This window comes from Mesoplodon densirostris, chromosome 3, assembly GCF_025265405.1.
Source record: "Mesoplodon densirostris isolate mMesDen1 chromosome 3, mMesDen1 primary haplotype, whole genome shotgun sequence".
NCBI lineage: Eukaryota > Metazoa > Chordata > Mammalia > Artiodactyla > Ziphiidae > Mesoplodon > Mesoplodon densirostris.
In genome coordinates this window covers 18,536,773-18,551,025 of record NC_082663.1, presented here as the reverse complement: position 1 = coordinate 18,551,025, position 14,253 = coordinate 18,536,773, and the positions used below count along the sequence as shown (strand labels likewise).

Sequence of the window (14,253 nt, the reverse complement as noted above, 5' to 3'; positions counted from 1 at the left end):
TTGCGGTACGAGGGCCTCTCACTGTTGTGGAGCACAGGCTCTGGATGCACAGGCTCAGTGGCCATGGCTCACCAGCCCAGCCACTCCATGGCATGTGGGATCTTCCTGGACTGGGGCACAAACTCACGTCCCCTGCATCGGCAGGTGGACTCTCAATCACTGTGCCACCAGGGAAGCCCTATTTTGGTTTTTAAATACCAAATATAAGTGAGATAATATGATATTTGTCTTTTTCTGTCTGGCTAATTTTACTTAGTATAATACCCTCTAGATCCATCCATGTTGTAGCAAATGTCAGGATTTCATTCTTTTTTTTTTTTTTTTTTTTTTTTTTTTGCTGTACGCGGGCCTCTCACTGCTGTAGCCTCTACCGTTGTGGAGGCTCCGGACACACAGGCTCCGCGGCCATGGCTCGCGGGCCCAGCCGCTCCGCGGCATGCGGGATCTTCCAGGATCGGGGCACGAACCCGTGTCCCCTGCATCGGCAGGCGGACTCTCAACCACTGCGCCACCAGGGAAGCCCAGGATTTCATTCTTTTTATGGCTGAGTGATATTCCATTGTATATATGTACCACATCTTCTTTATCCATTCATCTCTTGATGTTCATTTAGGTTGCTTTAATTTCTTGGCTGTTGTAACTAATGTTGCAATTAACATAAGGGTGCATATATCTTTTTGAATTAGTGTTTTTGTTTTCTTTGAGTATATATCCAGAATTGAAATTGCTGTATCATCAACACTTATTTTTTGGCTTTTTGATGATAACCATTCAGACAGGTGTGGGACAGTATTTCATGGTTTTGATATTTATTTCCCTAAAGTTTAGTGTTCTTGAGCATCTTTTCACATGCCTGTTGGTCATCTGTACTTCTTCAGAAAAATGTCTTTTCAGGTCCTATGCCTATTATTCATTTTTTTTAATGAGTTCTTGAAGTATTTTGGGTATTAACCCTTTACTGGATATATCATTTGGAAATATCTTCAATTCTGAAGTGTGTTTTTTTTTAATTTTTTAATAGTCTCATCTGCTTATTTTTGTTTTTGTTTCCCTTGCTGGATGAGACATATCCAAGTAAATATTGCTAAGATAGATTTCAAAGAGCATACCACCTGTTTTCCTCTAGTAATTTTGTGGTTTCAAGTCTTAAATTTAAGTCTTTAATACATTTTGAGTCTATTTTTGTATATCATGTGAAAAAGTGGTCCAGTTTCATTATTTTTCATGTACCTGTCTGGTTTTCCCAGCATGAGTTATTGAAGAGGTGATCTTTCTCCCACTGGATATTCTTACCCCCTTGGTTGTAGATTAATTTACCATAAGTGCATGGGTTTATTTCTGGGGTGTCTCTATTCTGTTCCATTGATCTACTGATCAAACAGTACCATTGACCTAACAGTACCATACTGTTTTCATTACTGTAGCTTTGTAGTAAAGTTTGAAATCCATGAGAATGATACTTCCAGCTTTGTTCTTTCTCAAGATTTATTTTGCTATTAGTGGTCTTTTTTGGTTCCATACAAATTTTAGGATTATTTGTTCCAGTTCTGTGAAAAATGCTATTTGTATTTTAATAAGATTACATTAAATCTGTAGATTGCCTTGGGTAGAATATTTAACAATATTAATTCTTCTAATCCATGAGCATGGTATATCTTTCCATTTGTTTGTAAGTTTTCAATTTCTTTTATCAATGTCTTTTAGTTTTCAGAGTACAGGTTTTCACCTCCTTGGTTATACTTATTTCCAGGTATTTTATTCTTTTTGATTGAATTGTACAGAGGATTGTTTTCTTTTCTTTTTTTTTTTGTGGTATCCGTGGCCTCTCCCATTGTGGAGCACAGGCTCTGGGCGTGCAGGCTCAGTGGCCATGGTTCACGGACCCAGCCGCTCTGCAGCATGTGGAATCTTCCCAGACTGGTGCACGAACCCGTGTCCCCTGCATCGGCAGGCGGACTGTCAACCACTGCACCACCAGTGAAGCCCCGAGAGGATTTTTTTTTTAAATTTTTCTTTCAACAGTTATTATTAGTGTGTAGAAATGCAACAAATTTCTGTAAATTAATATGGGATCCTACATCTTTACTGAATTAATTTATTAGTTCTAATAGTTTTTTTTTTTTTTGGTGAAGTCTTCAGGATTTTCTATGTATAAGATTATGTCATCTGAAAAGAATAACAGTTTTATGTCTTCCTTTCTAATTTGGGTTTCTTTTACTTATTTTTCTTGTCAGATTGATGTGGCTAGGACTTCCAATACTATGTTGAATAAAAGTAGTGAGAGTGGGCATCCTTGTCTTGTATCTGATGTTAGAGGAAATGCTTTCACCTTTTTACCATTGACTATGATGTTGGCTGTGTGTTTGTCATATATAGCTTTTGTTATGTTGAGATATGCTTCCTTTATACCCACTTTGTTAATAGTTTTTTTATCATAAATGAATGTTGAATTTTGTCTAAAGCTTTTTCTGCATGTATTGAGATGATCATATGATTTTTATCCTATGATAATGTGATGCATCACATTGGATAATATGATGCATCACATTGCTTGATTTGTGGATTTAGAACCATACTTGCATTCCTGGTATAAATTCCACTTGGTCATGGTGTATGAACCTTTTAATGTATTGTTTAATTTGGCTTGCCAATGTTTTGCTGAGGACTTTTGCATCTATGTTAATCAGGGATATAGTCCTGTAAATTGATGCTGGCCTCACAGAATTAGTTTGGAAGAGTCCCTTCCTCTTCATTTTTTTGGAATAGCTTGAGACAAAAAGGTGTTAACTTTTCTTTAAATGTTTGTTAAAATCCACTTGTGAAACTGTCTGGTCCTGGACTTTTGTTTATTGGGAGTTTTTTGATTACAGAGTAAACTTCATTACTAGTAATTGGTCTGTTCAGATTTTCTATTTTTTTCTGATTCAGTCTTGGAAGAATGCAGTGCTTCTAAGAATATATTTATTTCTTCTAGGTTGTCTAATTTTTTGGCATATAATTTTTTGTCATAATCTCTAATGATCCGTTGTATTTCTGTGGTGTCAGTTGTAACTTCTCCCATTTCATTTTTTTTATTCATTTTAATTTCTTTTCTTCTTGATGTGTCTGGCTAGAGGTTTATAAATTTTATTTATTTTTTCAAAGAACTAAATCTTAGTTTCATTGATCTTTTGTTTTTTTTTTTTCTTTTTTTAGCCTCTATTTCCTTTATTTCTTCTTGGCTCTGTGCTATTTTCTTCCTTCTACTAACTTTAAGTTTTGCTTATTCTTCTTTTTTCTCATCCCTTTAGGTGTAAAGTTAGATTGGTTATTTGAGATTTTTCTTGTTTTCTGAGGTACGCCTATATCATTATAATCTTCCTACTTAGAACTGCTTCTGCCATTTCACATAGGTTTTGGAATGCTGTGTTTCCATTTTCAAATTCTGTGGTTGTAATTTCCCTACTGTTTGCCAGCTATCATCCTGGGGGTGTGGGTCTGGAGTATAACCCAACTCCTCCCCTTCTACCCATCTTGTCGTGGTCCCTTCTTTATATCTTTTGTTTCAGAAAATCTTTTCTGTAAGACTTTAGGTTGTTCTCATAGATAGTTGCTCTGTAAGTAGTTGTAATTTTGGTGTGCTCAAACGATGACATGAGTTTAAGTCCTTTCTACTCTGCCATCTTGTTTCTCCTCTCTATTTTCTAAAGTTGAAATGTAATATTTCAAGTAATCATCTCCTTAAGTGGTCTCAAGTATATGCTTTCAAGTTCTTAAAAATATTTAGCATTCTTATCAGTTTGAAATAATTTCTACTTAGGCCTAATTACCTCCAACTTAGTTATTTGTTACATATAAATATGTTTTATGTGCATCTGAACATGGACTTCTTATGTATTGTTTTTCAGTAACTTTAGATTAGTTATTACTATAAGCATAAAATAAAATGTGTTTCAAAAGAGAATTTGTAATGGATTATTCCATCTTCTTTTTATTTTCTATTCTTATGGCTGAATGTTGTCACAGTACTGTATAATTTATTCATTCATTTAATGTATTTATTCAGGTCCTATAGTATTTACTTCTGATTAAACTGTAACATATTAATTTGTATTTTGTTAAGTAAATATATATCTTTTGGTGTTTTCATCAATACTTGGAAATTGTCTCAAAGAAAAAGGAAGGGAAATATATATCCTTTGTCCTTAGATATTAATGAATGTGCACACATGCACACACACACATGCACTGCAAGTTCTAATAATCAAAGTATAATTTTTTGAGTAGCATTAGTTACTTAGAGGATGCCCACTTAGCCTATAATTAAGTAACAGATACTTTTACCTTTGGAATTAACAGGGCACATTATCTGTAAGAAGCTAGAGAATTTGATCACTATAATTCTACCTTAGTTCACTACATGCAGTTTTCTCCTTTTCTATGGGAACATGGTTATTTTTGTTAAGCCTAGCATGCATATTTGATAACTATGTAAGTATATATTTTTATTGACTCTGTGAATAATTTCTTATCACCTGTCTTCAATCTTAATGTGTGTTGTAGAGGTAGTGCCATTAAGATGTTTCATATGAGTCAAAAGTAGGATGCCCAGAAAATGATGGCAGTGTAATTACATAGTACATCATAAGTGATCCAACTTGGACACAGGTGAAGAATTACTTCAGTTTTGAATTAATCTTAATGACCTTAGCTTTATGCTGTTGAGTTTCTAGAAATGATAAAATGTCAAGTCATTGGAAATAAAATGACAGAACCTAAACAATCTGACAAGACTGATGCATAGTTTCTCTGACTTGTTCCATGTTCTGTAGACTTTATTGCCAACTACAATGTTCTACTGAGAAATGCTTGTCTTAATGAATGTGTCTTCGACCTTACTACAATGTATATCTGTTATGCAAAGAACAGAAAATTCAGTGCTTTCTATGTGCTTGTTTTATGTACACTAAAACCTCAATGTAGAAAACAGATGTAAGTGGAAAACACTGTTTTACTTCTATTATATCTTAATTTTAGTAGGGCATGTTAGTGGAATGTTATTAAGTCCATCTTTTTAGGACAAGACTAATATTTTAATTTAATGACATGTTTTCCAATGCTGTTAGATAATTATGAATTTTGCAAACAAACTACATGCTGACAACTTTTTCTAAAACTGCTATTCAACTTATATTGATAGAGGATTGCAAAGTATGGCTGTCTTCACATTTATTGTTATTAGCCTCATAAAATGTTCTTTTATAAAACATAAAAGTCATATCTCAGCCTATAGTCTTGAAAAGGCATATAGTCTTTCATCAATACTCTGTATTATCTGATGTCCTTTAGCTAGCCTCTCAGAGTTTAAATTTTTTTCTGACATTGAAAGGTCTCAATTCTGGCTAAACTTTTCACCTTCAGTAACCATAAGCCTAAGTGATGACACCAGACTAGGTTATTTCCCTTGATTTTTTGATTTTATTATTTTTACTTTTAAATGTTTAAATGAAAAGCCAACTCATATACCTAACATGGAACCTAAAGTTGCTCCCCCTGAATAGCTTGGATAAATTAAGCAGAAATTTTCCAAGCTTTTACGTTAGATGCCCATATTTTCCTAAAGATTCCATCCAACCCTCCCCTTTCCCCAGTGATGCAACACCATCACCATCATGCACTGCTTGGCTATGTTTTTAACTTGAAATCCACTACACGTGACAGCTCCCTATCTCTCTCAAAACTCTGCCAGCTATGTCTTCAGTAAGTTTTAGTCATGTTTCCTAGCTAAATATCCTGTTAGAGGAGCATTTATTTTCCAACATAGACCTCCACTGCTCTATTTGGAAAAATTCAAGAACTTTCCTAACACTTACTGATGTACTGTTAGTTTAGACCATGACAGATCACACTATAGATTCAAGGCTTGGGTGTTTCTTCATTTCAATATCACAATCACACAATGAGACACAAAAGTTGTAGACACATGTCTGATAAATCATACGTGCTAAGAAAGGAAGAAAAAAGGAAATAAAAAATACTTCACATGTTCTATGACTTGTCCTCTTTCTTTAGAATTTGTCACTGAGAAATTTAGTACAACTTTATATAACTGTGTCACATGCTTTCTTTACACATTAAACAGGAATTCAGGCATCCTTCTGTTTGCTAATATCTCAGGAGTGCTTCAGAAGGATCAGGGTTTAATATGGCTATTGTGAAACACATGCTTTCTAGAAACTAGGTTACAAAAGCCACATTATGTCCTGCTTACTAATCATGGCTATTTGAACTCAGACAAATTCCCCTTGGATATCTGTCTTTACCCTTTTTGGAGTCAATGGGTATACAATGTAACCCATAATTTTATTCGTTTTCTTTGTTCATGTTGTCTCAATTTCAAACCCTGCTTAAAGTTCACAAACATTGGACAACTCTATCGGATAGCCACTCTCTTAAGTGTTTAGGGAATAAAGCCTAATGAAGCATAATTATAGTCTACGAAAAGTTGCTAGTTTGACAGATAAATATGAATTCTTCGACCAAAATTATTTTATAATGTCTACATAACACTCCATTGTTGCCACTTGAAGTATTTTTATTTGGTATCTATTTATTTATTTAACATTTACATTTTCTCTTTTGGAGAGATTTCTCATATCTTGTTCGGAGGCAGCTATACTGTTAATTAACTATTAAGTTAACTAATTAAGCAAGTATTTTATACCACTGTAAAATGTATTTTCTGTCTATTACATGAAAAAAAAACAATTTTAGGTAAATACTTAGCTCTCTCTAGACTAAATATATTATATGTCCCATTGAAGTAATGTCCATTGGATGGATATAAATAAGGCTGATTTTAACATTATAGGAGCAAAAGGTAGATATCCTTTTTGGAGGCGGGGGGTAGAAAGTCAGATGGCAAGATATAAGTGCTTCCTGGGCTAATGAAATTGGAAAATTTTGTAACCGGTTGTGAAACAACAATAGATCTCTAAAAATAACTGGGAATAAAGAATAGACTATTTGGCAGAATCTCCATAAAATGTGAATGATTATTTTTTCTCATATCTCAAAGGAAACAATTGTAATACAGTAATGTAGCTTGTTGAATTAACTTCAGCATCCAAGAAACATATTAAAAACTTCTTAATTTAATTGCTATAAATGTAACTAGAATTTCAAATCAAATTAATTGCCCTGGTTGCTTTACTCATGGGAAAGTAGGATCCAAAATCTACTAACAGAAGCTTAAATTGGTGTCAATATTAATTTCAACTTTATAGTTTTGTGTTTAGTTTTGCTTTAGTATTTTCATTTCCTCCTATTTTCTTTCATTCCATTTTTTGATTTAAACAGACTGCTGTTTAACCTATTAATATTTATATTGGTGAGATATCAGTAAAATAGCCCATATTTTTTTCTTCATGTTATACCTTACAGAATTTTGTAAACTCTTTTAAACAATGTATATATTTTCAATTTTGTGGGATGCCATAATTTTTCTTGATTCTATTATATTTTATATAGATAGAGATTTTTATAGGTTTTTCTGACTCAGTATCAAATTTATAGTAATGTTGTTGCTCCACCTGGTGGTACACAATAAACATTTTACTTGTCTTTTTTCCTTAACGTTAAAAAATTGGGAGATAGAACTTTATATCCTGACTTTAAAAGTGTGTAAATGTACCTGGAAGGGAATCTACTAAAAATTTACGAAGTATTAGTTGAATATTAGTCTGTAGTATACTATACTTAAACCCATTATAGATTAAATATATGTACATATATTTAATACATAGATATAAATATATATATATATATATATATATACATATACTTATCATTTTACAAGTAATTTTTAGTTTAATGATTTATACTTATTGAGGAAATAGTTCATCTACTATAATATTCATTTACATATATGTTTTATATTTTTGTATGTTAGGACACATAGCCTTATTTTTCTATAAGTATCTAAATATCTGTCTTCTATCTATGTATCCATCTATCATCTATCTATGTATCTTTTTAATCGTGTCTTGTATCCTGGATTCTTTTGCATTAGTATCAGTTTATTTCATGAGTATTCCCACCTTCACATTTCATACTGGTTACACTTAGATGATGCTAGTATGTAAAATATTTCTTCACAGTAATTTTAATTTAACACTTTCTACTGTTTATAATGACCAATTGAAATTCTACAACAGAATCTATTTAAGTGAAAAGTGAAATTATTACTCTTAATTACAATCTTTAACTGGACAGCAAATTGCCTTTCAATTTTGCACTATTATGTTTTAGAGTTGATTTATTTTCTGTAGACTATATTTTCAAGGCTGGTAATCTTATTATGTACTTTACTAACTCCACTGTATACAAAAATTATATATATCTTATCAGGCATTTTCCATCTGAAAGTTCCTGAGTCTTCCCCTATTGGCTCAGCTATTGGAAGAATAAGAGCTGTGGATCCTGATTTTGGACAAAATGCGGAAATTGAATACAGTATTGTTCCAGGAGATGGGGGAAATTTGTTTGACATCGTCACAGATGAGAATACACAAGAAGGAGTCCTCAAATTGAAAAAGGTACATAGACACCATTTTCAAAGTAGATTACCCAATAAAAATTAATGAACAGAAAGACTAAAACTTGAAAATGACAGAAATTTTAATTTTCCTTCAATGACCAATATTTTAAATTAAAAAAAGACCAGGTGACTATGAAGTATTCACTCCCAGAGACATTTTTATTCTGTGATTCACCAGTTATATATTTTATGTTGAAAAAATTAAGCCTATTAATTTGCTTAAATCCTTAAACAATTCTTACCAGAGGCTAATTTTAATTTATTTTTTTTAATGTTATCAACTCAGACGGAAAGGTTAATTTAAAAATAAGATCTAGAAATAAACTCTATGCACACCAGGCTTGGTCTTGCCTCTTTTATTACTTTTCTGAGAATATAAACATCTAATTCACACATTGTTTTTGAGCCTGGACCTCAGACTGGAGGAATTCTGATATGGGCGAGGGCTGCTACTGGCAAGTGGACGAAATGAGAATGGGTAGCGCTGAGTTTGAGGGGCTATGGCAAGGGAAGTGAACAGAAAAATTAATGAGAAGGAGGGAGAGTACAAAAAGGTGGAATGTGGTGGGAAGCCCTCGAGTAATGTTAAACTGTTTTATACAAAAGAGGATGGAGAGCAAAACTCAAAATATTGGAAATGAATCCTTATCTCAGTGTATGTAGTTTGTTTTTTGTCAGGTATGGACATGAAGAAGGAGAATGCAAATGTGAAAGAGAAAAATCATGACTGTATTTGGGGTGTGTAGATTATTTTGATAACAATGAGGTAAACTATAGGAATTTCCAATAATACAGCTCAGGCAAAAAAGTGAACTTCATTTAAATTAGCACAGTTTTCCCCTCTCCCTATTATAGCAAAGTACACTCTATTTATGCCAAAAGCTGGTATACCATACACATTTAATTTTGATACTTGTGATTATTTTAACCTGCAAGAAGTGTTTTTACATTCAGTCCATTAATCATGCTGCTGTTTCTATATTTGTTCAGGAACTCTGAATTTTATCAAAGAAACAACATATGTGGTAATAAAAATAATCCTGAAAAGAAACAGTTTTCATATAGATGATTTATCATATTTTAATTCCTACTATTGCAGTAAAATTGTGCTTTGTCTAGAAATTAATTTAATCACATGGTCCCATTCAGCAAAATTTTTCATTTATGCTAAATTTTCAGAGTATACCTAGAAAAAAAAATTGTGTCACATTTTTATTCCATTATTATTTTGTTGTCGTTTTGTTTGTTTTTCTTTTTTCTATTCAGTAACAAATCCCTTAAAATCTTGTCACATTTTTAAAAAAATGATCTCAATATATAACAGGCTTAAAAGGTATAAAGATATTAATTCATATTAAACAAATATAAATTCTCTTAGTAATATGAGAAATAGTAGAAAATATTTTATATCAATGATTCATAAAATTTAAGTTTGAAATTAAATATATTTACAAAGTAAAATTGAGGTACAAAAGAGTTACATTGTGTATAATATATATATTTATATTAATTTATATTTACAGAGATACAATGAATGTATTTTATATTTACACATAGGATTTTATATTTTGTATTGATTTACACTTATTTACCATCTATGCCAATAAATAATCAATGTCTAAGTGTCAATCTGGGAAAATATATGACATTCCTTTTTACTTTTTAACACAATTGAAAAGGGAGTAGTGTGCTAACTATAGACCTTTATATTACTATGTCAAAGTGGATTAAACATTGAAAGTAATGACTTAGTTATATAATTCAACTTTTCGTATATACGTATTATGCATAATCAGTAAAGCAAGAAGAATATATCTTCTGCCTTTTTAGTGTATGGAGATGTCATAAAGAGTGAAAGAGTCTTATTTATTTTGTATTCATTTTGTTATTTTTTTGAAAATTTTCTGGTTTTTAACTAGATTAAAAGTGAGATTTGTGAAATTATAGCATACCTTTATTAAAATGCATTTAAATAATGTATAAAATAGTCTGGAAAGTATATTTCAAAGTAAATATATATATATATATATATATATATATATATATATATATATACATGTATGTTTATAAATACATATATTTTGCCTCCTGCAGTGGATAAATAATCGTTGCTCGTTTTGCTAGCATAAAATTTGTTATCTAAATAAAGCTCAGGGTCCATAAGTAAAATTCACTCCTTCATTCACCGAACATTGATGCGACAGCCACTAAATCCTAACCCATTCTGGACTCTGGGGGGCAGTGAAGGAAACAGACACACTCACTCTGCTCAAGCAGCTACTGTTCAACTGGGGAAGTTAGACAATAAGTAAATTTAAAAGCACTGTCAGTGTTAAATTTAAGTTTGAAAAACACAAAGCAGGGTAAAAATAAGCAATTTAGAAGGTGGTGGCTATCCTACAGTGAGGTAGTCAGAAAATACTTCTGTGTAAGGATGAAATTTCAGCAGAGACCTGAAGGAATCAAAAGATGAGCCATATGGTATCTGAGTGATGTGTGTTCCAGAAAGATTGAGCAGCAATTGCAAAATCCCTGAAATGGGAGTGTACCAGGCAAGGAGGCCAGTGGGACTGAGTACAGTGAATGGAGAGGCCGTGGCTGGAGATGAGGTCAAATATGCTGACGAATGTCCCATCATGGAGATCCTTGCAGGCCAGGCAAAGGACTTGAATTAAATCATGATACCAGAAGACCGTGGCAAGCTTCTATCTAAATTACCATTACCCTTGGTAAAGCCAGGATACGCTGACTTTTCTGAGGCGAATAATGACTAGGGAGTAAGGACATAAATAGACCAGTTAAGAGACTATAGAATTAATCCAGGAAACCAATGATGGAGATATGGTCCCTGATCTTTATAGCAATGAAAATTGTGAGAAATGGTGAGATTCTGGCTAGATTTTAAAGGAACGGCCCAAGCATATTTTTATAAATATTCTTAACGTCGGGTAAGTTACATCAAACATTTGAATAGATTTGTTTTTAGCATTCTAATTTGTTTTACTCTCTAAATAAGGAGACACCAGAGGCAATCCATACCATCTAACCTCTTATTCTGTTAGAAAAGAAAATTTCAACCTACAGACTACATTTATAAATCTTTAAAAATATAACTCAGGGGAACATTTTTGTAACAAAATTTTGAAATTATCTATTTATCTATCTACTTATCTACATATCTGGTGTATGTATTATTTTGAGTAAGTGTGTGTGTGTGTGTGTGTGTGTGTGTGCGTGCGTGCTCACATACAAATACAGATATATGACTTGAATAAATATGGCAGTATGTTTTTCTAAAAATAAAACAATGAGGAAATATTCTGTTCAATAAAGCCCATGAAAAACTCAAAATTAATTGAAATAGTGTAGATTCTGTATTTTTATTGAGGTATAATTGACACACAAAATTATATTAGTTTCAGGTGCAACATAATAATTCAAAATTTTATATATTGCAAAAGATCATAGTAAGTCTAGTTAACGTCCATCACCACACATAGTTACAATTTTTTTCTTGTGATGAGAATTTCTAAGATTTACTCTTTTTGCAACATTCAGATATGTAATACAGTATTATTAACTTGTAGTCCCCATATAGCATCTTACATCCCCATGACTTATTTACTTTATAACTGTAAGTTTGTACCTGTTGACTCTCTTCACTCATTTCACCCCCCACCCAAACCCCACTTCTGGCAACCACCAATCTATTCTCTGTAATCTATGAGCCTGTTTTTTCTTTTCTTTTTTTATTTATGTTTTTGTCTTTTGTTTTAGATTTCATATATAAATGAAATCATATGATATTTGTCTTTCCCTGTCTGACCTATTCCACTTAGCATAATGCCTTCAAGGTCAATCTATGTTGTCATAAGTGGCAAGATTTTATTCTGTATCTCTATATCTCTAGGTTCCACATCCAAGGATTCAATCAACTGTGGATGGAAAATATTTGGGGAAAAAAATTTCAGAAAGTTCCAAAAGGCAAAACGTGAAGTTGCTGCACACTGGCAACTATTTACATAGCATTTACTTGTATTAGGTGTTACAAGTAATCTAGAAAATATTTAAAATATATAGAAGGCTGTGCATAAGTTATATGCAAATACCACTTCATTTTATATAAGGAATTTGAGCATGCTTGGATTTTGATATCTGCAGGGGTCCTGGAGCCAATCTCCCATGGATACCAAAGGATGACTGTATATACCACATTTTCTTTATCCATTCATCTCTCAATGGATATTTGTGTTGCTTCCGTATCTTGGCTATTGTAAATAATGCTGCAACGAGCATGGGGTTGCATATGTCTTTTTAAGTTAGTGTTTGTTGTTGTTGTTGTTTGTTTTCTTTGGGTAAATACCCAGAAATGAAATTGCTGGATCATACAGCAGTTATATTTTTAACTTTCTGAGGAAACTCCATACTGTTTTTCATAATAACTACACCAATTTATACTTCCTCCAACAGTGCACAAAGATTCCTTTTTCCTCACATCCTCTCCAACACTCATTTCTTGTCTTTTTGATAATAACCAATGTAGCATATATGAGGTGATGTCTCATTGTGGTTTTGATTAACATTTCGCTGATGATTAGTGATGTTAAGCATCTTTTCATGTACCTGTTGGCCTACAGTTCTTTAGATTTTTTTGAGCGAACACTGTATTATAGGGCTATTTATGCATATGTTCAGAGAGTTCTCAGAAGACTTTATCTTGAACTTATTTAGAGTCCCAGAAGAATTAGATTTAAAATCATAAATATGTATGTAAATATCAACAGCAGTATTTTGGTACCATAATGATCTTAAAATTACTCTTTGGAAGCTTCTCCCTGCAATATCTCAGCATAGAATTGCAATGAAAAGTTTTGATGTAAAACCTAATTCATACAGAAATTATGTTTTTAAGTATATTACATGCATCTAGAAAGTCTAAAAAATATATACTCTACATTTGAATATGTATCTGTTTTTGAATATAATGATATTCTTTGTTTTAAGAGCGTTTTTTCTTTTTTAAGCTCACTTAAAACATAAATGAAAATGCTTAATATTCTCTGAAGCACATATTCTCATTATAGTTTCATTTCCAAAATTTTTATTTACTTTCCCTTCACCATTTCCCCCCTCTCTCTTCTTTCTGCATGGAGGGAGGGTGTACATGTATAAAAATCATGGTCATGTTTGTATGAGCTGAGAAGAATGAAAAAAAGGCACTTTTATTTTATTTCTTTTAAACCTCAACTTGGATTCAGTTTATGAGCACTGTGACAGAATGCCATTTCACTGTGTCACTTTGAATTTAGAATAACATTATGCAACTTTATATATCTCTACAAGGCATAAGATATTTTTTTAAAAAAAGAAACAATTCTTACTTTATAATTGCGACCTATTGCACTGAGGAAAGAATGAACAAATAAAAAGTGCCCTATATGTTGTTAAGTATTATAGCAATAGAAACAATAACAAAATCAGGGTAGTATAACTTAAAAAAAAATTGTCACATCTAAAAAATAGGTGATAGGTTACATTTAAAATAAGAGAATAAAGTATTTTAAATTCAGCAATATAATTCTTATGTGAAAAGCTAAATGAAATACATTTTTAGTCAGTAGTTTTTATTTCCTACTGGATAAGTGAGAATAAATATATACTTATTGGATATAAAT

At 32.1% G+C, this 14,253-nt stretch overlaps 1 protein-coding gene across 2 annotated transcripts in view; it reads left to right on the top strand.

The window, feature by feature from the left end:
- Positions 1-14,253, top strand: part of CDH12 (cadherin 12) — a 295,800-nt gene that overhangs the window by 231,996 nt on the left and 49,551 nt on the right. For both annotated transcript variants that reach the window (XM_060091603.1, XM_060091602.1), the window contains one exon: positions 8,389-8,576. In XM_060091603.1, the coding sequence (XP_059947586.1) occupies positions 8,389-8,576 (188 nt within the window). The remainder of the gene's footprint in view (positions 1-8,388; positions 8,577-14,253) is intronic.